Below are 25,513 nucleotides of genomic sequence, written 5' to 3'. Positions count from 1 at the left end.
GAATTTAGAAACCAAATTTAAAAAAAAAAAAGACTAGGCTTTCTATGGCCCACTGTTTAAGAGAGATGGCACACTCAGGACTGGCACACAAGCAGAAAGGCCAATATTAATCTCCCTTTTTTTTTTTCAGGGAGAATTTAGATACCAAATTAAAAAAAAAAACACTAGGCTTTCTATGGCCCACTATTTAAGAGAGATGGCACACTCAGGACTGGCACACAAGCAGAAAGGCCAATATTAATCTCCCACGGTTTTTTTTATTTTTTCAGGGAGAATTTAGATACCAAATTAAAAAAAAAACACTAGGCTTTCTATGGCCCACTATTTAAGAGAGATGGCACACTCAGGACTGGCACACAAGCAGAAAGGCCAATATTAATCTCCCACTGTTTTTTTTATTTTTTCAGGGAGAAGTTAGAAACCAAATTTAAAAAAAAAAACACTAGGCTTTCTATGGCCCACTATTTAAGAGAGATGGCGCACTCAGGACTGGCACACAAGCAGAAAGGCCAATATTAATCTCCCACTGTTTTTTTTTTTCAGGGAGAATTTAGATACCAAATTTAAAAAAAATAAAAACTAGGCTTTCTATGGCCCACTATTTAAGAGAGATGGCACACTCAGGACTGGCACACAAGCAGAAAGGCCAATATTAATCTCCCACTGTTTTTTTTTTTCAGGGAGAATTTAGATACCAAATAAAAAAAAAACCACTAGGCTTTCTATGGCCCACTATTTAAGAGAGATGGCACACTCAGGACTGGCACACAAGCAGAAAGGCCAATATTAATCTCCCACTGTTTTTTTTATTTTTTCAGGGAGAATTTAGATACCAAATTAAAAAAAAACACTAGGCTTTCTATGGCCCACTATTTAAGAGAGATGGCACACTCAGGACTGGCACACAAGCAGAAAGGCCAATATTAATCTCCCACGGTTTTTTTTATTTTTCCAGGGAGAATTTAGAACTCAAATTTAAAAAAAACACTAGGCTTTCTATGGCCCACTATTTAAGAGAGATGGCACACTCAGGACAGCGGCGTACACACAGCAATGCAGCTATCAGGGAGCCTTCTAGGGCAGCCCAATGAGCTACAGCGCTGAGGAAAAAAAATGTAGCTTCCACTGTCCCTGCAAACAAAAGGTGGTGTTGGACAGTGGAAATCGCTACAGCACAAGCGGTTTGGTGGTTAATGGACCCTGCCTAACGCTATCCCTGCTTCTGACGAAGCGGCAGCAACCTCTCCCTAAGCTCAGATCAGCAGCAGTAAGATGGCAGTCGGCGGGAACGCCTCTTTATAGCCCCTGTGACGCCGCAGACAGCAAGCCAATCACTGCAATGCCCTTCTCTAAGATGGTGGGGACCAGGACCTATGTCATCACTCTGCCCACACTCTGCGTCCACCTTCATTGGCTGAGAAATTGCGCTTTTAGCGTCATTGAAACGCGACTTTGGCGCGAAAGTCGCATACCGCATGGCCGACCCCACACAGGGGTCGGGTCGGGTTTTGTGAAACCCGACTGTGCCAAAAGTCTGCGACTTTTGAAAATGAACGATCCGTTTCGCTCAACCCTATTCAGAAATCAATAGTTTGTGGAATAACCATGATTTTTAATCACAGCTTTCATGCGTCTTAGCATGCTTTCCACCAGTCTTTCACACTGGTTCTGGTGCAAAAATGTAAGCATTTCTTCTTTGTTTGATGGCTTGTGACTATCCATCATCCTCTTGATTACATTCCAGAGGTTTTCAATGGGGTTCAGGTCTGGAGAATCGGCTGCCCATGACAGGGTTTTGATGTGGTGGTCTCTTAACTTTTGCCAGAGCTGTATTACTATTTTTTCCACTGAAATGTCGCTTTGACCCCATGTTTGCAATTTTCAAAAAGGGTAATAGGAGAAATTGCATAACAAATTATACTGCTCGTTTTCTCCTGAGTACATCAGTACCCCATAAGTGGTCAAAAACTACTTTTGAGACACAGTGCAAAGCTTAAAAAGGGAATGAGAGCCATATTAGAATGCAAATTTTGCTGCACTGGTTTGAGGGAGCCATGTCACATTGGCAGAGCACCTGAGGTGCCAGAACAGCAGAAACCCCCGGCTTTACAAACTACACCACTCAATGAGTTCATCTAGGGGTGCCGTGATCATATTGACCCCACAAGTGTGTCACAGAATTTTATACCATTGGGCAGTGAAGAAAAAATAATTAAATTTTTACCGCAAAAAAATTGTTTCAGACCCAGATTTTACATTTACACACTAGGAAATGGGTAAAAATGGTGCCACAATGTGTCACACAATTGCTGGTGAACTTGGCAATACCCCATATGTGGCTGTACTGTACTGCTTAGTAACACAGCGAGACTCGGGAGGGACGAAGCGCTATTTGACTATTGGAGAACAAATTATTATAGAATGGTTTCTGGACTCCATATAGAGAGCCACAAAATGCCAGAAAAGCAAAATTCCCTTTCAAGTGACCCCAGTTCGGAAATTACACCCCTTTGGGAAATTATCTACAGGTGTAGTGATGACGGAGTCAAAAAATACCGAAAAAAATACAAAATTTTATTAAAGAGACAAATCATGTACAAATGATTACAAGCAATGGGTTTCTTATTTGTAAATCAGTGATAAAATCCATAGATGTAATAACCAGCCAAAGAAAAGGTCAGGAAATATATAAAGGAAATTTCAACCAGAGATAATAAAACTGCAGATATTGAATTTACCATGTGATGGATACATGTGCCTGAAAATATATGTAACAAGTATAAAGTGCACGAGTTCCATTCAAGTCACAGTACCTTCAACATTTTGGTCACTGCATAACCCTGTGTGCCTATCATTCCTGCATTAACAAAACATCAGCACAATGGAAAATAGTTACCCATAAGCATTGAAAAGTCCCGCCTGGACCTCGGCCTTGGGATCCTCCGGGTTCTTCGGCAGAAGAAGCAGAAAGTTCAGTAGGCAAGGCCGCAGTAGAAGCACATAGTCCAGTGGACACAGCCACAGGCACTGGCTGGTCCTTAGCAGGCACCACAAGGATGGGACTAAGCGGTGCCTCCGCGGTGGTGAGCAGAGCCAAGGTACGTACTCTATCCTGGTCACTACCCAGTGTGGAAGTCTCTCTGGGCTGAGGGTAGAATGTGTCGGCAGACTGGCTAGCTGGGAGTATAGGTGCAGCTAGTGGGCGTGGGTCAGTAGAGAGGGAGTTAACAGTCTCTCTCTGCTCACAAGCTCGCTCCCCGCCAAGTGTCCTGTATTCTCGCTCAAACTGCTATTTATGTCGGACCCGCCCCCATCAGTCAGGTGCCCTGAACTGCTCTGGTCCACAATCTCTTCTTCCTAAAACACTGGTGACAGCTGACGGTTCCGGCCCAGACATGCAGGAGAGACCGTTAGCTTGGCTCTCCACCCTTCACTCCCCTGCTCTTTTTCCTCGCCATTCCACGAGCGAGACTCTTCGAGAAGTGTGTATCCGTCTTCTCTTTTTCTGTGAAAATTGTTGCCAGATGAAATTCTCTTGGTAATGGCGATTGGGGGGCTTGCGAGCTGTTGTTTGCTTGGAGCATCTCAGATCAGGAAAAGTAGTGGAACTTTCTTCTGGGGCCGAATCTGGCTGTGTGGGAAGAGCCATGGGGAGCATGCATCCTCTGGATCTAACCTCTCGGAGCTTAATCATTCACCCCCTTCTTCACACTCTACCGGCGTATGGACCATCTCAGGAGACAATCTCGGGCTCCTCTTCTACTCAAACAGGGTTCTTAGACAAGCAGGGTCGGAGCATATTCCAATGAAGAATTCGAGTGGGGCACCTTCTTTTTCTTCAGGTTGGACTTTGTAGACAGGTCCCTCTGGACTAACTCTTCTCTTCACCCGATACGGGTCTTTCTCCCAACGATTTTCCAGCTTGTCTCAATGGAGCTTCTCTCATACTAAGACACAGTCTCCAGCTCGAAACTCTGTTGCTCCAGACGAGGTGCTCTCTGCATGTTCTAGCTCCTGTAACCTGGTCTGGACCAACTGGTGTAAGGTCTAAAGGTGGTGTCGATGTTCTCGAACCCAGGAGGACACCCCCATCCGTGGGTAGTCCTCTTCTGGGTTCAACACCAACTCGGTGATTCCTTTTCCTTCTCAGCCGAACAGAAGAGGGTAAGGTGTATATCCCGTGGTTCAGTGTATTCGATTATTATATACCCACACCAATTTAGAAATGTACTCTGGCCACCGGGCCTTCCAATCTTTCTCTAGAGTTCTTAACATCTGAATCAGTGTACGGTTGAATCGTTCACATGCACCATTACCTTGAGGGTGGTATGGTGTGGTGCGGGATTTGTCAATCCGGTACAGACGGTGCAATTCATCCATTACTTTTCCCAAGAAACAAGCTCCCTGATCGGAGTGAATTCTCTTCGGACACCCATAGGGTTGGATGAAGTTCTTTCATATTGCGTACGCAACGGACTTTTGCAGTCTGATCCCTTGTCGAAGTCACCATGGCAAATTTTGCAAAATGATCCACCATAACCAGGCAATGTTCATAGCCCTGATGGGTCGGGCCAATGGTTAGATAGTCTATTGTCAAGAGTTCCAGAGGAGCAGAGGTTATAAGGGACTGAATGGGAGCCTTCTGTTCTGGCGGCTTCTGGCACTTCCTACAGGCCTCGTCCACTTTCGCCTTCAACTGAGGAAGGAAGATGAACCATTGTAGCCATTGGAAGATCTTTTCTGAACCAAAGTTGGCTCCTTGCTCGTGTGCAGCTACAGCAATTTCAGATAATGACGCTGTTGGAACGAAGACTTGCCAGGTCACATTCGGCTCAGTCCGCAGTTGCGCTCTCCGATACAGTAAGCTGTTTTTCATCTGTAGTTGTTCCCACTGTCATAGGATCCACAACACCTCCATGGACAAGGTACCCCCTTTCTGATGAGCTTGGAAGTCTCTGAGAAGCCACACATCGTCTTAACAAAGCCAGTTCACCATCTTCCTGAAGCTGAATCCACTCATCTCGAGTTTGTCCCAGTTTGTTGTCTTGGACTGAGGTATGTATCTGTCCCTGCGTTGCCACTACCGTCCTGGTGGACCTTCAGAATCTAGGGACCTCAACCCCCTCCAGGGGGACACAAGCACGAACAGGCAGGGACAGCACTGTTTGTCCTGGTTGAAGAACAATTTTGATGGAGGCCGGAACAATTACTTTTCCGAACACTCCTCCCTCACAGTTAGACTCCTGTACTTGTGCCACTTGGAAATTTCTTCTCTGTGGTGTGTGTGGGTCCCATCGTTTCAGAGTCTCGTTAGAGGGGTCTCTGAGGAGAAGGCTTCCAAACTCATTCAGCACATTCATCCCCAAGGTGACAACTGGTCCATAATTCATCTTTCCCTGTGTCAGTACCACACCTTTCCATCCCAGGTCTTTCCACAGATAGACACTTGCATCCATAACACCCCTGCGGCCGGGATGGGTAGTTGATTGGCTGCCATTAACTTTATCTCAGAGCCCCATTTGGGCTGGTTTGCCTGGGGAAAATGTTGCCGTTAATAAGCTTCTGGCATTGTTGTCACCTGCGAGCCCAGGCATCGCACTGCAGATCCGTCCATTTCTGCCCATATCAGGGGGCATGTTGACCCTAAACTTGTAGGACTTCCTCTACTCTGCCTCACCTGTTCTGGCTCCGGACGGCATCCCCCGGCTCGGAGCCCTCTAGTTTAACAAGCGGCGAGATGTCACTCTTCCACGCCGAGTGCAGTCCCGTGCAATGTGTCCGCTCTCTCTGCAGTTGTAACAAGTGATGAGCCTTGGCCGGCGAAATATTCTGGAGTCACGGCGGGGCTCCGGGCCTTCCTTGTCCTCTGGAGGGTTATGAGTAGCCTCCGTCTTTCTCTCGATGTCAGCCAGTTCTACTTTCACATTCAGAAGTTCTCTCCTCTGTTCTTCCCCCCATTGGGGTTCAGCAATAGCATTTACAGAGACCCCCACGCTCTTGACCTTTCCCACCGGGACTGTCACCCCCCTGCTCCTGTTCACGCATGCGTGCCTCACTCCCTACTTCAGGAAAAGTCATTTGGGGGTTCACCCGTACATGTTCTTGCAGGGCTTGTTTTGTCAGCACGTCTCGCAAACCTGTCACTAGGAGGTCTCGTAACATTATGTCTGTGGGTCCCACTCCCCTGCGGTCTTTCCTAATAATTGCAGTGTGTAGCTCTTGCAATGCATTCATATACTGGGTCACAGTCTCCCCCTCCTTCTGCATCCTACTAAAAAGGCGTGTTCTCAGTTTCCCTACACCTGGGTCCCCGTGAGTCTCCTCCAAGATCTGCAGCACCTTATTAAAGGCATCCCGGTCTTGTGGGGTCTGTAACATTACTGAATCCCTGGCTTCCCCGTCCGGGGCTATAATGGCCACCTCAGCCTCCAGTGCAGGGGTCATGGGGTGCTTTCTCATGATGCCTCTAAGGTGCTCAGTCCAGCTCCAAAGTATAGTGTTGCTCCCCGTGAACTTGGGCAAACTACTCAGCATGGCCCCCAAGGAAAGGCTAGTCCTGTGGCTACCCCCAACTGCTTGGTCTGCCGCCTGCATGCTATTGGACTGCATCCTGTCGACTACGCCAAGTGTAGGATGCTAGCAGGTGCGTAGGATGCAGTGACACACAGGAGACAGAGCAAGGGTTAACAGGTTCTTTATATGTAGGAACAGTAATGGTAGAAGCAGGGGGGTAAATGATGTGATTGGAGCATGGGGGAAAAGTAAAATGCAATAGAATATAACGGATTAACTTATCAGTCTCTGTGGGGTGGAGGAAGGTGACTTTAAGGTACATACTCTATCCTGGTTACTACCCGGTGTGGAAGACTCTCTGGGCTGAGGGTAGGATGTGTTGGCAGACTGGCTAGCTGGGGGTATAGGTGCAGCTAGTGGGCGTGGGTCCGTGGAGAGGGAGTTAACAGTCTCTCTCTGCTCACAAGCTCGCTCCCCGCCAAGTGTCCTGTATTCTCGCTCAAACTGCTATTTATTTTGGACCCGCCCCCATCAGTCACTTGTCCTGAACTGCTAAGGTCCACAATCTATTCCCCCTGAAACACTGGTGACAGCCCCGACGGTTCCGGCACAGACACGCAGGAGAGACCGTTAGCTTTGCTCTCCACCCTACATATCCATCACATGGTAACAGTTAATACATGGTAACAGTTAATACAGCTCAAGCATAGGAATCTATGCAAATCTAACTACGTTGGCTATGGAGCTTAAGGTATTTTTTTTTTTAGGTACAGGAACAATGAAAGAGGATCTGGAATTATGACTCATCCAATCTGCTTTTTTAAAGTGATATTCTGCAGAAGTATTTTTACATTAATATACCTTTGTATATACAAAATGTGTTTGTGTATTTTTGATTTCTCTTTCCTACCACTTTCTAAGTTCACAAATACATATATATACCTACTCTCACATTGATCCAAGGTTGTGCAACTAATTTCATATTTACTTGAGCGATAGGGTCCCAATGGACCTTGTCCTATACTTTATATGGATGCACCTTATGTGAATATCTATATATAAGTTTAACTCTTAATATAGTTCAATAAGCAGATGTGATCTATAGCCTTAAGTATGCATATTATGTATTGAACAATGCCTGTATATATTGAGTACCAGTTTCGTAATGCCTCTAGGTTACGCTATCCGGCTCAATTCATGTTTCTCTATTGATGTTACCAGCGGGTGCGCACGTGATCATTGCATGCGCAAATATTCCACACTGATTCCATCTTTGCAAATGGTGATATTGCATGGAAACACTATGCTTTGGTTGGTAGAGAGCTGTCATGCACAGTAGGCGCCAGTGGACGCCGAGTATGTTGCCATATTAAATACTAGGATGGGGTGAGTCATTATGCTGAATAATCCACGTATGTGAAATGAGAGATAATTAACTGTTCCTGCTGTATTTTAGACACTGTATGCACTGTTAATTGTACTATATGCACTTATCTGTACTCTGTGTGGAAGTTTTATTGCATACTGACACTAATGTTTGAATATCATGTTATGTTATGGATGATGTTCCTTAATTATTGTATATCTTAAACATCAATTATGTAAATATATACACCTATAAAAAGGTGGACACTGTCAGTCGTTTTTTGCTTGAAAAAGGGTCACATCTCTGAGCAAAAACGTCACCATTTTGGACTATTAAATAGCACCCTTTTTCACCTTGAACTGGTGTGCTGCTTCCATTTTTTTATCCTCTATATTGAGGTTTGGTGGTTGCCTTGGAGGCACTGCACCCAGGTACACTTTCTGCCTGTTGCTGCTTTTCGCTCCTTTTTCTACAGATAATAGATAGATAGATAGATAGATAGATAGATAGATAGATAGATAGATAGATACATAGATAGATACATAGATAGATAAGCACTGTGGCGCAGTGGATAGCATTGCAGCGCTGGGGTCCTGGGTTCAAATCCCACCCAGGACAACATCTGCAAAGAGTTTGTATGTTCTCTCTGTGTTTGCGTGGGTTTCCTCCGGGCACTCCGGTTTCCTCCCACATTCCAAAGACATACTGATAAGGGAATTTAGATTGTGAGCCCCATTGGGGACAGCGTAGATAATGTGTGCAAACTGTAAAGCGCTGCGGAATATGTAAGCGCTATATAAAGATTTATTTATATTTAAATCAGAAAAAAGGGAACAGCACAATAAATTCAGGCACATGCCAGGCCCCCAGGCAAACAGTCCAATTTAAACAGATGAAAAATGGAGGCAGCACTCCAAACATTCCAGGTGAAAAAAGTAAAAAACTTTATTCAGCTGCACACTTCCTGAGCAACGTTTCGGCTCCTCCTGAGCCTTTGTCAAGCTTGACAAAGGCTCAGGAGGAGCCGATACGTTGCCTAGGATACGTGGGGCTGAATAAAGTTTTTTACTTTTTTCACCTGGAATGTTTGCAGTGCTGTCTTAATTTTTCATCTAGATAGATAGATAGATAATAGATTGATAGATAATAGATTGATAGATAATAGATAGATAATAGATTAATAGATAGATAATAGAATGATAATAGATAGATAGATAGATAGATAGATAGATAGATAGATAGATAATAGATTGATAGATAGATAGATAGATAGATAGATAAATAGATAGATAGATAGATAGATAGATAGATAGATAGATAGATAGATAATACACGCGTGGTCAAAATTGTTGGTACCCCTCGTTTAATGACAGAAAAACTCACAATGGTCACAGAAATAACTTGAATCTGACAAAAGTAATAATAAATTAAAAATCTATGAAAATTAACAAATGAAAGTCAGAGATTGCTTTTCAACCATGCTTCCACAGAATTTAAAAAAAATATAAAACTCATGAAATAGGCCTGGACAGAAATGATGGTACCCCTGAAAATAATGTGGCAAAAGGGACATGTTAAATCGTGGTGTGTCCAGTAACTAGCATCACAGGTGTCTACAATCTTGGAATCAGTGAGTGGGCCTGTATATAGGACTACAGATACTCACTGTGCTGTTTGGTGACATGGTGTATATCACACTCAACATGGACCAGAGGAAGCGAAGGAAAGAGTTGTCTCAGGAGATTAGAAAGAAAATTACAGACCAACATGTTACAGGTAAAAGTTATACGACCATCTCCAAGCAGCTTGATGTTCCTATGACTACAGTTGCACATATTATTCAGAAATTTAAGATCCATTGGACTGTAGCCAACCAGCCTGGACGTGGCCGCAGGAGGAAAATTGATGACAAATCAAAGAGATGGATAAAACGAATGGCAGCAAAAGAGCTGAGAAAAACTTCTAAACAGATTAAATGTGAACTTCAAGCTCAAGGAACATCAGTGTCAGATCACACCATCCGTTGTTGTCTGGGCCAAAGTGGACTTCATGGGAGACGACCAAGGAGGACACCATTGTTGAAAAAAATCATAAAAAAGCTAGACTGGAATTTACCAAACTTCATGTTGACAAGCCCATAAAGTTTCTGGGAGAATGTCCTATGGACAGATGAGACAAAAATGGAACTTTTTGGCAATGCACATCAGCTCTATGTTCACAGATGGAAAAATGAAGCATATCAAGGAAAGAACACTGTCCCTACTGTGAAACATGGAGGAGGCTCTGTTATGTTCTGGGGCTGCTTTGCTGCATCTGGCACAGGATGTATAAAATCTGTGCAGGGTACAATGAAATCTCAAGACTATCAAGGGATTCTAGAGAGAAATGTGCTGCCCAGTGTCAGAAAGCTTGGTTTCAGTCACAGGTCATGGGTCTTGCAACAGGATAATGACCCAAAACACACAGCTAAAAACACCCAAGAATGGCTAAGAGGAAAACATTGGACTATTCAGAAGTGGCCACCTATGAGCCCTGACCTAAATCCTATTGCGCATCTTTGAAAAGAGCTGAAACATGCCGTCTGGAAAAGGCAACCTTCAAGCACGAGACAACTGGAGCAGTTTGCTCTTGAGGAGTGGGCCAAAATATCTGTCAAGAGGTGCAAAAGTCGTTTGATTGCAGTGATTGCCTCAAAAGGTTGTGCAACAAAATATTAAGTTAAGGGTACCATCATTTCTGTCCAAGCCTATTTTATGAGTTTTATTCTTTTAAAAATGTATTTTCATAGTCTTTAAATTATTATTACTTTTGTCAGATTCAATTTATTTCTGTGACCATTGTGGGTTTTTCTGTCACTAAACAAGGTGTACCAACAATTTTGCCACGTTTGTAGATAGATAGATAATAGACATATAGATAGATAATAGACAAAAGATAGATGATAGATAATAGAGAGATAGATAGATAGATAGATAGATAGATAGATAGATAGATAGATAGATAGATAGATAGATAGATAGATAGATAGATAGAGATAAAAAATATAAAAAGGAAGGCAGCACTCCATAGATGTCATGGTGAAATAAAGTGGATTTTATTCAGACCCACATTGCATTGTGTGACGTTTCGGCTCACACTGAGCCTCTCTCAAGATAGATAGATAGATAGATAGATAGATAATAGATAGATGATATACAGATATAAAATAGATAGATAGATAGATAGATAGATATAGATAGATAGATAGATAAATAGAGACATAAATAAATATAATAGATCGATAGATCTTACCCTTGAAACCTTTACGTTGGCTTCTCCGGTGATACCAGATATATCAGAGATGTCGGGGAAAAGGTCTGCCAAGACTTTGAGGCTTACGTCTTTAATGTTGATGGTCGCGGAGACACTGAATTTTGGGAGGGATAAATCCATGTAGCTGTGTGCAGAGAAGAGGAACATAATTTTAGAAGATATATCCTGTGCAGATGCTTTATGGAGCCCAAACCTCCAAACATGGACCCTTCTGTAATAATACAATCACCCCTGTCCTCTCTGATACGTGTCCTTACGCTTTCCGAATCTCTCTCCTTATACATAGATGTTGTCCACAATGGTGCTCTTACATTGGGGGAGGGTGTGAGAGGGGCACTGATTAGGTTTATAAGTGTAGATAATGAGGGCTATACACAAAGTGTCATCTATGTTGTGTGTAGTCCTGTCCTTCCACACAATGTCGAGAGGAGAAGCTTTCTTTTCTTCATACTATGGAGGATGTCACAACCTCATCACTACCTCACTATAGAGCTGTCCCCAAATTACTCCAAAATGGAGCAGAAGACAAAGGGTTGTGATTGTGAGAGATAAATATACAAAAGTGACAGAAGGGGAGAGGGAAGAGAAGGAAGAGGCCATGTACACATTTATACACTAAGTGGGTGAATAAAATAAATCCTCCGTAGCCCCCATAATGGCTGACTACGATTACAACTTCTTCTCGTTTATAAAAAGCTTTGTCAGATCATTGGATTCTCTATTAAAAAGGTATAAAATACACATATAGATAGACCGAGGAAGGGACCTGTCCTTCCCAAAATGCATAGCACGAAAACACTAAACCTCTGGATATTTAAGGACGCCATTGTCTCCATGGTTTCTGAGCAGAACTGACAAGAGACAGCTTTTCACTACTCGTAAAATCAGATTTCAATTTCTAGATATAGATACTTGTAGGATCAGGGCCGGCGTCAGCACCCGGCGCACCCGGGCAAGTGCCGGGGCCCTGGCAAGACGGGGGGCCCACTCACGCTGTCTGGGATACAGCGCACACACACTGGTGTAAGGGGCCCAGGAGCTGGAGGAGCCCGAGGTCAGAATTTTCAAAAACCAGAGCGGTGTGTGGAGGGAGCAGGAGTCATTGTGACAGACAGCTGGGAGAGGCAGCCAGTGCTGAGCAACAGGAGGGCGGGACTTTCCAGCATCCAATCACGGCTGAGCGCAGGCTTAGTGCAGTTACAGTAGTCTCCCGTCACACAGTCACGAGTGAGTCACGGAGCAGCGCAGCCCCCAGAGGCCATGGATGTCTGTGGAAAAATTATCTGCAGCACGCTGCGAGTGGCTCTGGAATTTGGATCACACGGACCCATTGAAATCTATGGATGTGTGTGAAACATCAGGCTGCACTCAGCTGTCATTTGAGTGCAATCCGACATCCACGGCCTCAGACAGTGGAGAAGATGGAGAAATTAAGTTCCCTGTCTTCTCAATGTGCTCCGATTATCTCATGAAAGAGAATTAGATGACACTCAGATGAGAGTTTGAGCCTAGTGACAGTAGCATAATTGAGCTGATTCTCTCAAATGAGAGAATCATCACTCGTGGGACCCCAGTCTTACACTTTTTTCAGCTGGACAATTCTTTTATATACCTTAATTATTCCTAATATTCCCGAAAACTTATAATATAAGTATCCTTCTTCCCAAACCCACTGACCTAAGCAGGGCCGCCATCAGGGCATTACTGCCCTTACTGGATGGGGCTGATGAGCTGAGTGGGCCACAGTGGGCCCCCTCTCTTCTGCTCAGCAGGCCCCAGCTTAAGGCTTCTGCCAGCTCAGCAACTGATCGTGTGTCCTCAGAGGCAGTCAAAATTTGTTCCTGTGTGGGCAACACGGCAACAATTAACATCCGCCAGCAAATCACAGGCCGGCATGACATCACTGTCATACGCCGGAATGAAGGTCCGTGCCTCAGATACATTGGGTGCATTATACTGCTATGGGGCTGAATTATACTACTATATATGACTATATATAGTAGTATATATACTTGCGAGAGCCTCGCATCACTTCACCCTGCACAGCCGCCCGTTCTTTGGACAGGAGTGTGCAGCTGCATAGAAATACGGACGTTTCAGATGGTGCAATGCAAGGCTCGCGCATCGCTCTCATATAATTGGCATATAAGGGGTAGACTTATATAAAGCTCCTCTGCTGTATGGTATTGTAGAATTTACAATAGATATCACTCATGTGAGAAGTGAAATCTGGCATTGGACTATACCTATATTTCTCTGCTGTATCTGTGCATCATGAATCGTGGTATGTGTTAAAGAGGGGGCACACTGAGACTCTTTGACCCAGGGCCCTCAAAAACCTGGAGCCGGCCCTGTGGATGTAGATATAGACTTGTAGGATCACTACTTCCAACAGGTGGCGCTATAGAGTTCAAGTCCTCTTTTTCTCTGAAGAGGCAATTTGCATATAAATAGATATAGATAGACAGACAAGTACATAGATCTACAGATAGGCAGTAGGTCACTGGGCCCCTGGTTTAAATCTGAATAAAGACCTTGTCAGTATTAAGGTTGTATGTTTTCCCCATATTTGAGAAGGTTTTGTCCTTGTTCACATTGATCGATCCTTACCGCATGTCCATTGATTTCGTCCACTTCTGAATTGTTTCTTTGCTAAGATTATTTTCTATTTCAGATAACTTCTCTTCTTCTGGCAGTATGAATAAGACCTTGGCATCTGATTTATAGGGTATGGAGACCACAGCAGCCTCATCGGTGAAGGCCACATTGTATATCCCTGTTGTTCTCAGGAATGGCATTTTCACAGTTGTGCTCTTATCAATGTAAAAATCTCTGTATTCTGTCTTTATATCAAACAGATTATCCAGTTTTGCTGCAAAGAAATAAAGATAAAAAGAAAACTTAACCTATATTCTGACCCAGTATAATATCGGATACTGATACCTGAAAGGGAGTATAATAAAGCTTGCCCCATTGATATGAGCAGGTGCCATGCCCAACACCCAAGTGATATGTGACGCCCCAGGGTCCTGGTCGTCACAGTGGCGTTGCTTTCCCCTTAGGGAGAGTGATGTCACGCTTGGAAGCGAAGAAGGATATCTTTCACCAGGTAATCACTACATATAACACCTTCATACTCCAGGCCAGAAGGGGGAGCTCTGAACCCGGATTAAAGGGAGCTGCCCTTATATATTCTGGCTGGAGGGGAAGTTAGAGGGCAGTTAGTGCCTGACAGCAGTCTGAAGCAGTCTGAGGCAGAGGGACGTGTTTGAAGCCGTGCAGCCTGAGGTGCTGCAGCTCCAGGATTGAGAGAATTAAGAAAGAACGAACAGCTTGTAGGAAGAGTGCAGGAGAGAGAAAGCGCAGGAGAATAACACCAGTGGAGCAGAGCTGTGAAGTGGCTACCTCCCTGGCTAATGCAAATTCCGGTAGCCGGAAGACCGTAGCCGTGCTGAACTCTAAAGTGGCATTGCTGAAACCAGCAGGACAGCTGGATTGTACATCACTTGCCCACATTGATACCCAGGAGACACAGTGATATTTATAGGGCCCGGGTCGTGATAGAGACCCTGTAAAAAGGCCCAGTTCACCTGTCATATGGGTTGTGTCCTAACCTTTATGGGGGACAGAGAGGGACTGTGAGGACCTTATTGGAAGCCACAGGCAGTAAGGGACCACATCACCACCACGCTTTGAGGAAGGCTTTGATCTCCACCTGGTAAAGGGGACTCTGGTTTCGCTTCCAAGCCGACTGGACTCTGCCTGCCCTGTGATCCGGTGCTCTGGAATGCGGTTTCCTGAAGCTTCAGTAAACCAGGTAAAGAGACTGCAAACCTGTGTCCTCGTTCTTCACTGCAGCATTCATCATCTTCCATCAACACACCAGGAGCCATGGGGATTTACTTCACCTGTGGGAAGTTATACCATCTAGCTGCCATACCATCACCCCAGAGGACCCCTTTAAGCAATGTCAGTCCCTACTGACTGAATACCACAGGTGGTGTCACGAACATGAACTTTATTCATAAGACCCCTAAAAGATTTTTCCTTTATTGGGCGCCCAGGGCCACGGACCAGGTCGCAGCCACCGTGACATGCCCTTTAAGTACTGGACCTAGTACCGAGACCCCACGGCCCTGGCGGGTGATTCAGATATGCTTTACCAGTTACTGTTCCACATGTGACTTGGATACGACAATAACGAGGGTCTTCGCTTCTCATTCGTCCATTCATCTATGGCAATAGCCTGACAATAAGCTGCGCACCCCCACACCCAGTCCACGCGTCCACACCACTCTTCTTGCTGTCACCACTCGCCATGTTGATTGGCCAGCGAGATGCCCGCACTGGGTCACAAACTAACAAACACGCAATCCATCTTCCCCAAGGTACTCTTCTTGCACTCTGTCATAAACATGGCAACACACTTTCCCTCTTCATGATTGTGGGTACGTTTAGAGCAACAAAGGACACATTTATGAAAATATACAGAAAAAAAGAAGAGAGCTTAGAAAAATGACAAAAAAAAGGAAAACGATAAAAAGACACAAATAAAGTAAAAACAGTATAAAACAAAAAGGGATAGATAAATTTAAAAAAAGCCCTTATAGATTACACGTGGGAGTGATTCTTAGCAGAGGAATCAAGCAGAAATTAGGACTTATCTCCAGTGCACATTCTCTCTCCGGGATCTCACAATTATTTTTTCATAGTATTTTATGTTGAAGGTTGATGCAAATCCATCAAATTTAACCTATAGGCTACCATGGTGATCCAAAGGAAGCAAAATCCCTATGAGGCACAAGCTAATAGCTCCATATGGGGGGATTAGTGGAATAATATGTCCAACATATTCCCGAGATACTTTCCCATCCTAGACTCAAGAAACGTGACTGTGATATATCCAGTACTTGGGATGAAATTACCGTATATACTCGAGTATAAGCCGACCAGAGTATAAGCCGAGACCCCCCAAAAAACAAAAAACTTGGAAAACTTAATGACTCGAGTATAAGCCTAGGGTGGGAAATGCAGCAGCTACTGGTAAATTTCAAAACTAAAAATAGATACCAATAAAAGTAAAATTAATTGAGACATCAGTAGGTTAAGTGTTTTTGAATATCCATATTTAATCAAGAGCCCTATATAATGCTCTATACAGTTCATGATGGGCCCCATAAGATGCTCCATACAAAAAAACGCCCTATATAATGTTCCATAAACGGGGACAGGTGAATATCGCATGGCTCACCCTCCCCTGTCATACTCGCCCTCCTGGTGCAGTTTGCATGTCCCTGCTTCTCCGATGGTCTCTGGTGCGCCGGCCACTTGTTCGTGTGTTCAGCAGTCACATGGTACGGCTCACTATTGAATATGTGCTCCACGCCTATGGGAGTGGAGACACGTCCATGTTCATTACTTTAATGAGCGGTACCACGTGACCGCTGAACACAGGAAGAGCTGTGGGCGCCGGAGACCATCTAAGAAGCAGGGACGTGCAGAGACTGCACCGGGAGGAGGTAAGTATGATGTGACAGCCGCCACTCCCCTCCCCCGCCGACCCCCTGGGACAATGACTTGAGTACAAGCCAAGAGGGGCACTTTCAGCCTAAAAAATGGGTTGAAAATCTTGGCTTATATAGTATATAAGGTACATTTCTGTGGTTTCCAGTGGTCAAAAATCCTGGTGCTTGTCCTTACAGAAGCAATTATGTCTCCCGGTCACAGATACAGTATATTTGTGCATGGGGTTGATATCAGATATAGATATGGCAAGGAAATGTTCCATTGACATGTAGTGCACCAGGATCTAGAGACAAGCAGCTGCCCCAGGGGCAATTATCTTCACCTTTGATGTACCACTTATTTGCTAACGAGGAAGCGCCCAGTGTCCGTTTGCTCTTCCATAAACCGTCAGCTACTTAGCTATTAATTTATCTACACACAGAGGAGGACGTGTCTATAATTTTCAGTTTTGATGTTTCTCATCCATAACAGGTGCTAAGAAGAGGTCTTGTTTCAGCGTTTTATGCTATGGTCACACAAAGTATTTTTGGTGGGTTTTTGGAGCAAAAACTGAGGGGAACGGTGGTGTCTGTGCAGGACAGCGGCCATTTCTAAAGCGCATGCTCTGACAGGAGGAGAAGCGATGCTGCTTACCATCCTTGCGATGCTGCTCAGGAGGTGAGCCTATATCCTGAGACAATAAGGGGACGTGCGGTGTGTGCTCTGGAAGATTGGGCCCTGCACTCCCCTATTAGACAGACACTTACCCTGCCAGTGCCATTACTTTGGAGGGCTTAGCATCCTCTTCTATGCTGCTGCCCTGTGGGGGCTGTGGGCCCGCTCTGATGCACAGAGCCCTGGTGAAGACTTAAAGCTGCTACATTTATAATTCTCAGCACCCCTTCTGTTCAGAGCCACTTTAGGATATAAACTTTGCTTTTAACCCTGCTGTGTCTGTGACTGGAACGTGGATTCTTCATACATACAATTGTAATCATCTTGCTGTGCCTTGTTGCTGTTAGCCATGCATCACTCCAAAGGAACAGGAGCTGCTGACAAACTAAAAAAGTATGCCAGGGATGATCCCCCTGATAGTGTACGAACTCTTAGAAATAACCCCTCACAGGCCCAGCGTAAAAACCGCCTCTCTGATAGTAATGAGGAGGGTGAACAGGAGCAATTAATGCAGGCTATATCCCTAACCAGATCATCTCTTACTGAAAAAATAGAAGATGTGCACACTGAGTTGGGACGTCTGCGGCATGATGTGCAGGCCATGAGAGGGCGCATTTCAGAGGTGGAAACAAGAGTGTTCCATATAGAGGATACTATCACTCCCATGGAGGATAAACTGACGAAAGTGGCTGGCTCTATAAACGCCTGGAAACAAAAGGCAGACGACTTGGAGAACAGACTATGCTGAAATAACATCCAAATTATTGGTCTGCTGGAACGCTCAGAGGGTCAGCAACCTGAGCAATTTTTAGAAGGCTGGCTCAGGGTCTCTCTGGGGGATGAATTTTCTTCAACATTCTTGGTGGAGAGGGCCCACAGGGTCCCTACAAGACCTCTTCCCCCTGGAACTCCACCTCAACCTTTTCTGGCACATCTCCTTAAATGTAGGGATAGAGATGCCATTCTTCGTTTGGCACAGCAAAAAGGCCCTATCAAATTCAAAAATGCTACAATTTCGATTTTTCTGGACTTTTCAATGGAGTTCCAAAAATAGCGGGCACGGTTCATGGAAATCAAGAAGCAACTTAGAGACAAAAATGTCATCTCCTCCATGATTTATCCAGCTCGACTCCGAATTATCCATGAAGGTTCTTCAATATTCTTTACACACCCAGCGGAAGTACCTGAATGGTTACGGTCCCATCAGGTGTCTACTGCAAAAGAATCCTAATGTACTCGTAATCCAACAAATTTTTCTTGTCTAATAGCTATACAAACGGAGCTCTCTCTATGGGCGCCCAGTTCATCAACAATACCGGACGCTGAATTCAGTGAGGGAATCCCCTTTTCTATTTGATTATGGGAGCACAGGACTTCACTCCTATACTGTTTGGTTTTTGCTCTGTTTTGTCCTTTATATTAGTTTTGTCTGTTATATGTGTTAAGTCGCCGCCAACAGCATTCTTGTATTTTGTATTCTTTACTCGTCAATCCTATTTTGAACTGGGAAATCAAGCAAGTACATTTTTGGCTTTCTTGGTGCATCACCATAATACTTCTAACACAATACTGAAGATTCGTGCACCGGATGGCTCATTAGTATCCTCGACTGGTGAAATACTCTATTGTTTTCATGATTACTATAAGTCGTTATATTAATCTAGAAGCGGCCTTGATATTTTGGAATGTTTAGATTATCTATCAGATGTAACATTTCCCACATTAAGTTCAGCCCAGCGGGCCTTTATGGATGCTGAGTTTACCTTCGAGGAGATAAAGTATGCTATGGCGGACATGGCCTCTGAGAAGGCCCCTGGACCAGATGGATATCCCATTGAACTATATAGGAAATATCGAGATATACTAGCACCACTCCTATTAAAGGTGTTTCGGGGTGTTTGGGAGGGAGGATTTATGCCTGAAACATTTTATGAGGCAAACATTATTATGCTTAGGAAAGAGGGGAAGGACCCTTTAGAATGTGGATCTTATCATCCCATATCACTGGTCAATGTAGATCATAAAATTTTCACTAAAATCTTGGCCACCAGACAGAACTCGATCATATTAGATCTTATACACCCAGACCAAACATGCCTGGTAAAAGTACTTCTATTAATATTAGGCGGGTTCAGCCAGTGATTCAAAATAGCTCTCTGGTACCAGATAATAACTGGGCACTAGCATCGCTAGACACGGCCAAAGCTTTTGACTCCCTTGAGTGGCCCTTTTTGTCTGCATGTTTGCAAAAATATGGTTTTGGGGATAAATTCTTAAAATGGATTGGTATAGTGTATATGAAACCTAAGGCACTTATAATTGTAAATAATTCCATTTCTGAGCCCTTTTCATTACACAGGGGAACTCGCACTGGCAATACGCATAAGGTCTTCTTTTGATATTAGGGGAATAGATATAGCAGGTCATGTAGACACCATTGGTCTATATGCTGATGACGTGATATTTATGGATAGAAGGAAATATTACCACAAATAATGGTCACTATAGATAAATTTAGTAAATTCTGGGGGCTATATATAAATTGGAATAAATCTACTCTATTACCTCTTTCTCATACCCCAATGTCCCATCTTGAAACTCTCTCGTTGCTACCTATAGTCTCTGATTTCAAATATCTAGGCATCCACATGTCTCAACATAGTAAATTTGATTTACAACTTAATATCTGTCCATTACTAGATTTGGTTAAATCTAATTTCGTAACTTGGAATAAACTCCCGCTCTTTGTTGCTGGTCGTATTAATCTAATTAAAATGACATTGCTCCCCAAACTCAGCTACTGCCTTCAACACAGAGCTGTGCCAATACCTAAATCCTTTTTTGCGAATCTAAACTCCCAAATTACGTCCTTAATATGGGGAAAAGCGAGGCCCAAACTTAAACTGTCTGCTCTACAAAGACCAAGGCGAGGGGAGGGGCTCTACCAGATTTTTACTTATATTATTTGGCCGGACAGGCTAAGGCAATAAATAAATGGATGCCCAGTAATTCACTCCCTAATTCTGAGAGCCATCTGCTTCACTCTCCTCGGGTTGATTGCTGTCCTTGAAATATTTTATAAATAATAGGTATAATATTTTGTCTTGAATAAGGTACGCACTTTTTCATATATCCAATAATGCATATAATTATCTGTACTTTATGCTGTACTCGATAATAATAAATGCAAATGTGCGTATTGTATGGTTTATTCTGAAATTAATAAACAAATTTAAAAAAAAAAAACTGAGGTGAAACTTGCGTTTTTTAAGGAGGAGTTGGGGAGTTTCTACTCAGATTCTGTTCCAAAAACTTGTCAAAAAACCATTGCACTTAGAAAAACTTCTACAAGAGAGTTCTTAAGACGCAAGTGAGGAACAATGGAGGCAGAATTGACATCTGCATATACGGTCATCTATGGGCCTGATTTATTAATACATTTACATATTTTATTGTCTATTTTTTTAAATTTTTAAGATTTTCTTGTTTTTAAATTCTTTTAATTTGCATTTTTTTATATCTACTAAATGCTTCTGCCTGTTTGTTTTTTTTTTGCTGCATTATTCAGTAGAATCATCAACTGCAGCTTTTTAAAGAGTTGTACAATTTTTTCATAAACTTAGTCGCATGTGGAACTGTTGGCAATAAAAAGTCACAAAATAGGTTAAAGTCAAAATGAAAGTATTTTTGATTTTCTGCACATTGAAGACTTTGGTAAAAATTATCAATGAAAAACAGAAAGCAAAAAAGTAAAATAACTTGGGGAAAAAAACGCAGGTGATGAATCTTGCTCTAAGTTTTTACCTCTGGAATAAATGCAGTCGATGAGGACAGAAATCACATCCTGGTTTACACGATGCAGCAGCTCGGCCGTCTTCCCATTTTCAGCAAAAACTAATGGAAAAAGTAGAGCTGTTTCCAAAAATAGAAAGACCCTCATATTTCTGAAAGAGGAGCAAAATGTCAGTGTTAGTCAGGTTAAGCAGAATCCAGTATCCTACAACAATCCCATCCCAGTATTGAAGAATAATAGTACATGCAGGAGTCATTTGCTTTGGCTACCAAAACTCCTCGATGCATCAGTTTTGCTGCCCAATGTTGAATGACCCCATTAGGAAGTGACCCGTGAAGTATTAGATTGTCCGTCCCTCCATTCCGGGGCACTGATATTTCATTTCTATCTCTTGTTTGTATCTAGAATAATGGATTTTACATAGATATCAGATACAGCTCTGGCAAAAATTAAGAGACCACTGCAGGATGACATCAAGTGACCTACAATAGGCAGCTGGGGTGAAGTGCACAGCAAGAACAGTTGGTAACAGGCTCCTGGAGCAGGCCTCAAGTCATGTAAAGCTAGAAAAAAGCCTTTCATCAATGAGAAGCAAAGGAGGGCCAGGCTGAAGTTGCCAAAGACCATAAGGATTGGAATGAGAAAATAACATTTAACCATGCCAAAGGAGTTGATAAGAAAAGTCTTGAGTGAGGAAAAGAAGGGCTTAATTCTGGCTTTACTAGCAGAGGGACACAGTGAGCGTCATGTTGCATCCATCCTTAAAGTTTCTAAGATGGCAGTCCATTATAACAAGGTCAAGCAGCAGACATTGGGGACAACAAAGCTACAGACCGGTAGAGGGTGAAAACAACTCTCCAGTGACCGGGATGACCGTCATCTTTTTCTAATGTCACTCAGCAACCGCAGGATGACATCAAGTGACCTACATAAGGAATGGCAAATGGCAACTGGGGTGAAGTGCTTGGCAAGAACAGTTCATAACAGGCTCCTAGAGGCAGGACTCAATTCATGTAAAGCTAGAAAAAAGCCTTTCATGAATGAGAAGCAAAGGAGAGCCAGGCTGAAGTTTGCCAAAGACCATAAGGATTGGACCACAGAGGACTGGAGTAAGGTAAACTTCTCTGATGAGTCTAATTTTCAGCTTTGCCCAACACCTGGTCGTCTAATGGTTAGACGTAGACCTGGAGAGCCATACAAGCCACAGTGTCTTGCACCCACTGTAAAATTTGGTGGAGGATCAGTGATGATCTGGGGATGCTTCAGCAAGGCTGGAATTTGGCAGGTTAAACTTTGCGAAGGACGTACAGTATAAATCAAGCCGCATACAAGATTAGCCTTGAAAAATACTTGCTTCCTTCTACTCAGACAATGTTCTCCAACTCTGAGGACTGGTTTTTCTAGCAGTACAATGCCCCATGCCACACAGCTAGGTCAATCAATGTGTGGATGAAGGACCACCACATCAAATTCCTGTCATGGCCAGCCCAATCTCCAGACCTGAACCCCACTGAAAACCACTGGAATTAAATCAAGAGGAAGATGCTTAGTCACAAGCCATCAAACAAGGAAGAACTACTTACATTTTTATGCCAGGAGTGGCATAAGGTCACACAAAAGCAGTGTGAAAGACTGGTGGAAAGCATGCCAGGATGCATAAAAGCTGTGATTAAAAATCATGGTTATTCCACCAAATATTGATTTAACTCTTTCTGAGTTAAAACATTAGTATTATTGTTTCTACATGAATAACAACTTGTTTTCTTTGCATTATTTGAGGTCTGAAAACACTGTTTTTTTTTTTATTATTTCTCATTTGCTGCAAATAAATACAAAATGTTTAGCTTCTCCAAAAATATACCTATAAAGAGAAAAAAGGAACAGAAAATTTTGCAGATGTCTCTTAATTTTTGCCAGAGCTGTATATTTGTCCACATACAAGTCCCATCCCCATCCTCTGCAATAATAACGGGGACATTTTCCTGCAGCCAGAAAGAAAAGATTAAAACCTGTTTGTTTGGGGGTCTATATGTAGGGAAAACTTTAAATAAAAATAAATTCTCAACATCACTAAATAAAAGAAAAAAGAACAGTCCTGTCTGTAATTATGTATCCCTGATTTATGTGTTTTTATGTCAGTTTAGATGTTTACCCCTCAGACATTGTGGGGGCTTCATATCCACTGACAGGACCTCTATCAATGATAGGACAATAAAAGTTTCCTATTTCTTATCTTTGAGCTACTCCAATATTTCCTGCCATAACCTTTTCCTACACTTTCCATAATGATTAGAGATGGGTGGACCCATGGACGTTCAGGTCCGGCCGAACAGTTAAAAAAAGTTTGGGTTCAGGTACAAGAACAGTACACCGGACACCATTCACTTGAATAGGGGGCCCGAACATCCAGTGTTTGCCACACTGTCGTGTGTATGACAGCAAGCACAGCTTCTGATCGGTGGTAATATCACTACCGCCGGTCAGACAGCCGCAGTTCCCACGCTGTCAAATGACAGCATGAGAGCACAGCAAGTCGATGGGCTGAGGATTGGAATGAGGAGATAAAGAGAGAGGTGGAGATGGAGAGTCATCATCATGATGGAGACAGGGAAGTGTTGGTTGTATGTGGCTTGGCACATATGGCCAACTTTATGTACCACAGCCTTTCCTTTGACCCTCACGTTACATTCATCTTGGCCATAAAAGAGAACTAGTTGTTCACCCCTCTAGACCCACACTACAAGGATAACTTTGCATCTCTTCTTCCTGAGATCTTCTAAAATGGTGCTATACCAGATGAACATTGTGAAAAATATGTTGAAAAAATTCCCATCAGACAACGCTAGCTGCAGGGTGCAAGCTTCCTTGCCCAAACAAGTAGGAAAGGCCAGGGAGACACACAGCAGAGGCACGGGTTACATTGTCAAAGGCCTGGGCCAATTTTATGACACAAACCCAGCGCCCAGGGCTAGATGACCAGGTATTTTTGACAAGGAGGGAAAAGTTAGTCAAATGGTCAAGCAATATCTGGCATACCAAACCAGCTTATTCCCTACTTCCTCTGCGACTTTCAGCTATTGGGTCTCAAAGCTGGACACCTGGAATGAGCTATACCTCTATGCCTTGGAGGTGTGGTGCTGATCTGCTGATAGAACAGGCGTAACAGTTGGTCATAACAGACAGGCATTTTCACCATTTAACAGAGAATGCAGACAGACTCATGCTCATGAAAATGAACAAAGCCTGAATTAGCCCACACTTTTCCACACCACCAGATAATATCAGCAGCACATAAGGTGCTTTTCATATTCAATATTTTAATGATGCCCACCAGTTGCTGCCTTTAAAGGATGATCCTCCTGAATTTCTGTCTAGATTTGCATTTTCTGCAAAGCATTTATGACTGTATAAGTACATGAACTACACTTTCATAATATTTTAGTACAAATCATTTTTATGGATTCAACGACTCATCCATACAGTTTACCACGGTTATTGTTGCACTACAGTGGTATGTAAAACGTACAAAAAGTGTAGAAAAATATTTCAGGATTAGGTTACTCCTCCATAGAGTATTACGTGCTTTCTGTCACAGTTTGGTGGTGTATACCAGTAGAGAAAAAAAAGTTTTTACATTTTTCTTATCTGCTCACATTTCTTACCCATACACTCTTCCGTGTTCTTGGGTACATTTTCTTGGCATATAACCCTCAAACAAACTTGTTTAAAAATTTATTGGTATTATATTGCTTATCCATAGGGTATTATATCTTCTTGTGTACATTTCATTGGTATATAATCCTCAAAAAACATGTTATAAAATTTAGGCTGTGTATACAAGTTGGTGACTGTGCCTTTTTGTCGAGTTTTTTTCTGTGCAAATTTGTGACAAAACCTGAATCAAAACCTAATGCCAGCAAAGTGAATGAGAAACCTGACGTGTCATGTACGCGTTGAGTATTTCTGACTTGCGCATTTGGTGCAGAAAATAATCTGCAATGTGTCAATTCTATGTGTGCTTTTGCCTTGCGTTTTTCACCATTTACTTCATTAAAATCAATCAAAAACACATCAAAAATGTGGAAAAAATGCACCAAAAATGTATGTTTGGTAGCTGCATTTTTTCGGGCAAGAGGTGCAGAAATGGTGCAGAAATTTTCCTCCATGCACATCCCCTGTGATGCAGTGACCCCTGTTACAGCTAGGGGGCGCTGCATGTGCTTCTCAGGATATGCATGGAGGCATATCTGTGGTTATAATGGTTGAACTAGCCACACACACCTTCCACCTATGGGAGTGGTTACAAGTATATAATGTGACCATGTGGTCACATGGGAGAGAATGGATGG

General features: G+C 43.1%; 1 protein-coding gene across 6 annotated transcripts in view; it reads right to left on the bottom strand.

Moving 5' to 3' along the window:
* LOC138647963 (alpha-1-antitrypsin-like) overlaps window positions 1–25,513 on the bottom strand; it is an 85,940-nt gene that overhangs the window by 20,930 nt on the left and 39,497 nt on the right. For all 6 annotated transcript variants that reach the window (XM_069737418.1, XM_069737374.1, XM_069737391.1 and 3 more), the window contains 3 exons: window positions 21,176–21,315; window positions 13,802–14,063; window positions 11,171–11,315 (listed from right to left, as the gene is read on the bottom strand). In XM_069737418.1, the coding sequence (XP_069593519.1) occupies window positions 11,171–11,315; window positions 13,802–14,063; window positions 21,176–21,311 (543 nt within the window). In that variant the 5' untranslated portion in view covers window positions 21,312–21,315. The remainder of the gene's footprint in view (window positions 1–11,170; window positions 11,316–13,801; window positions 14,064–21,175; window positions 21,316–25,513) is intronic.

Source organism: Ranitomeya imitator, chromosome 1 (genome assembly GCF_032444005.1).
Source record: "Ranitomeya imitator isolate aRanImi1 chromosome 1, aRanImi1.pri, whole genome shotgun sequence".
NCBI classification, from domain to species: Eukaryota; Metazoa; Chordata; class Amphibia; order Anura; family Dendrobatidae; genus Ranitomeya; species Ranitomeya imitator.
This window is presented reverse-complemented; position numbering and strand designations above follow the sequence as displayed.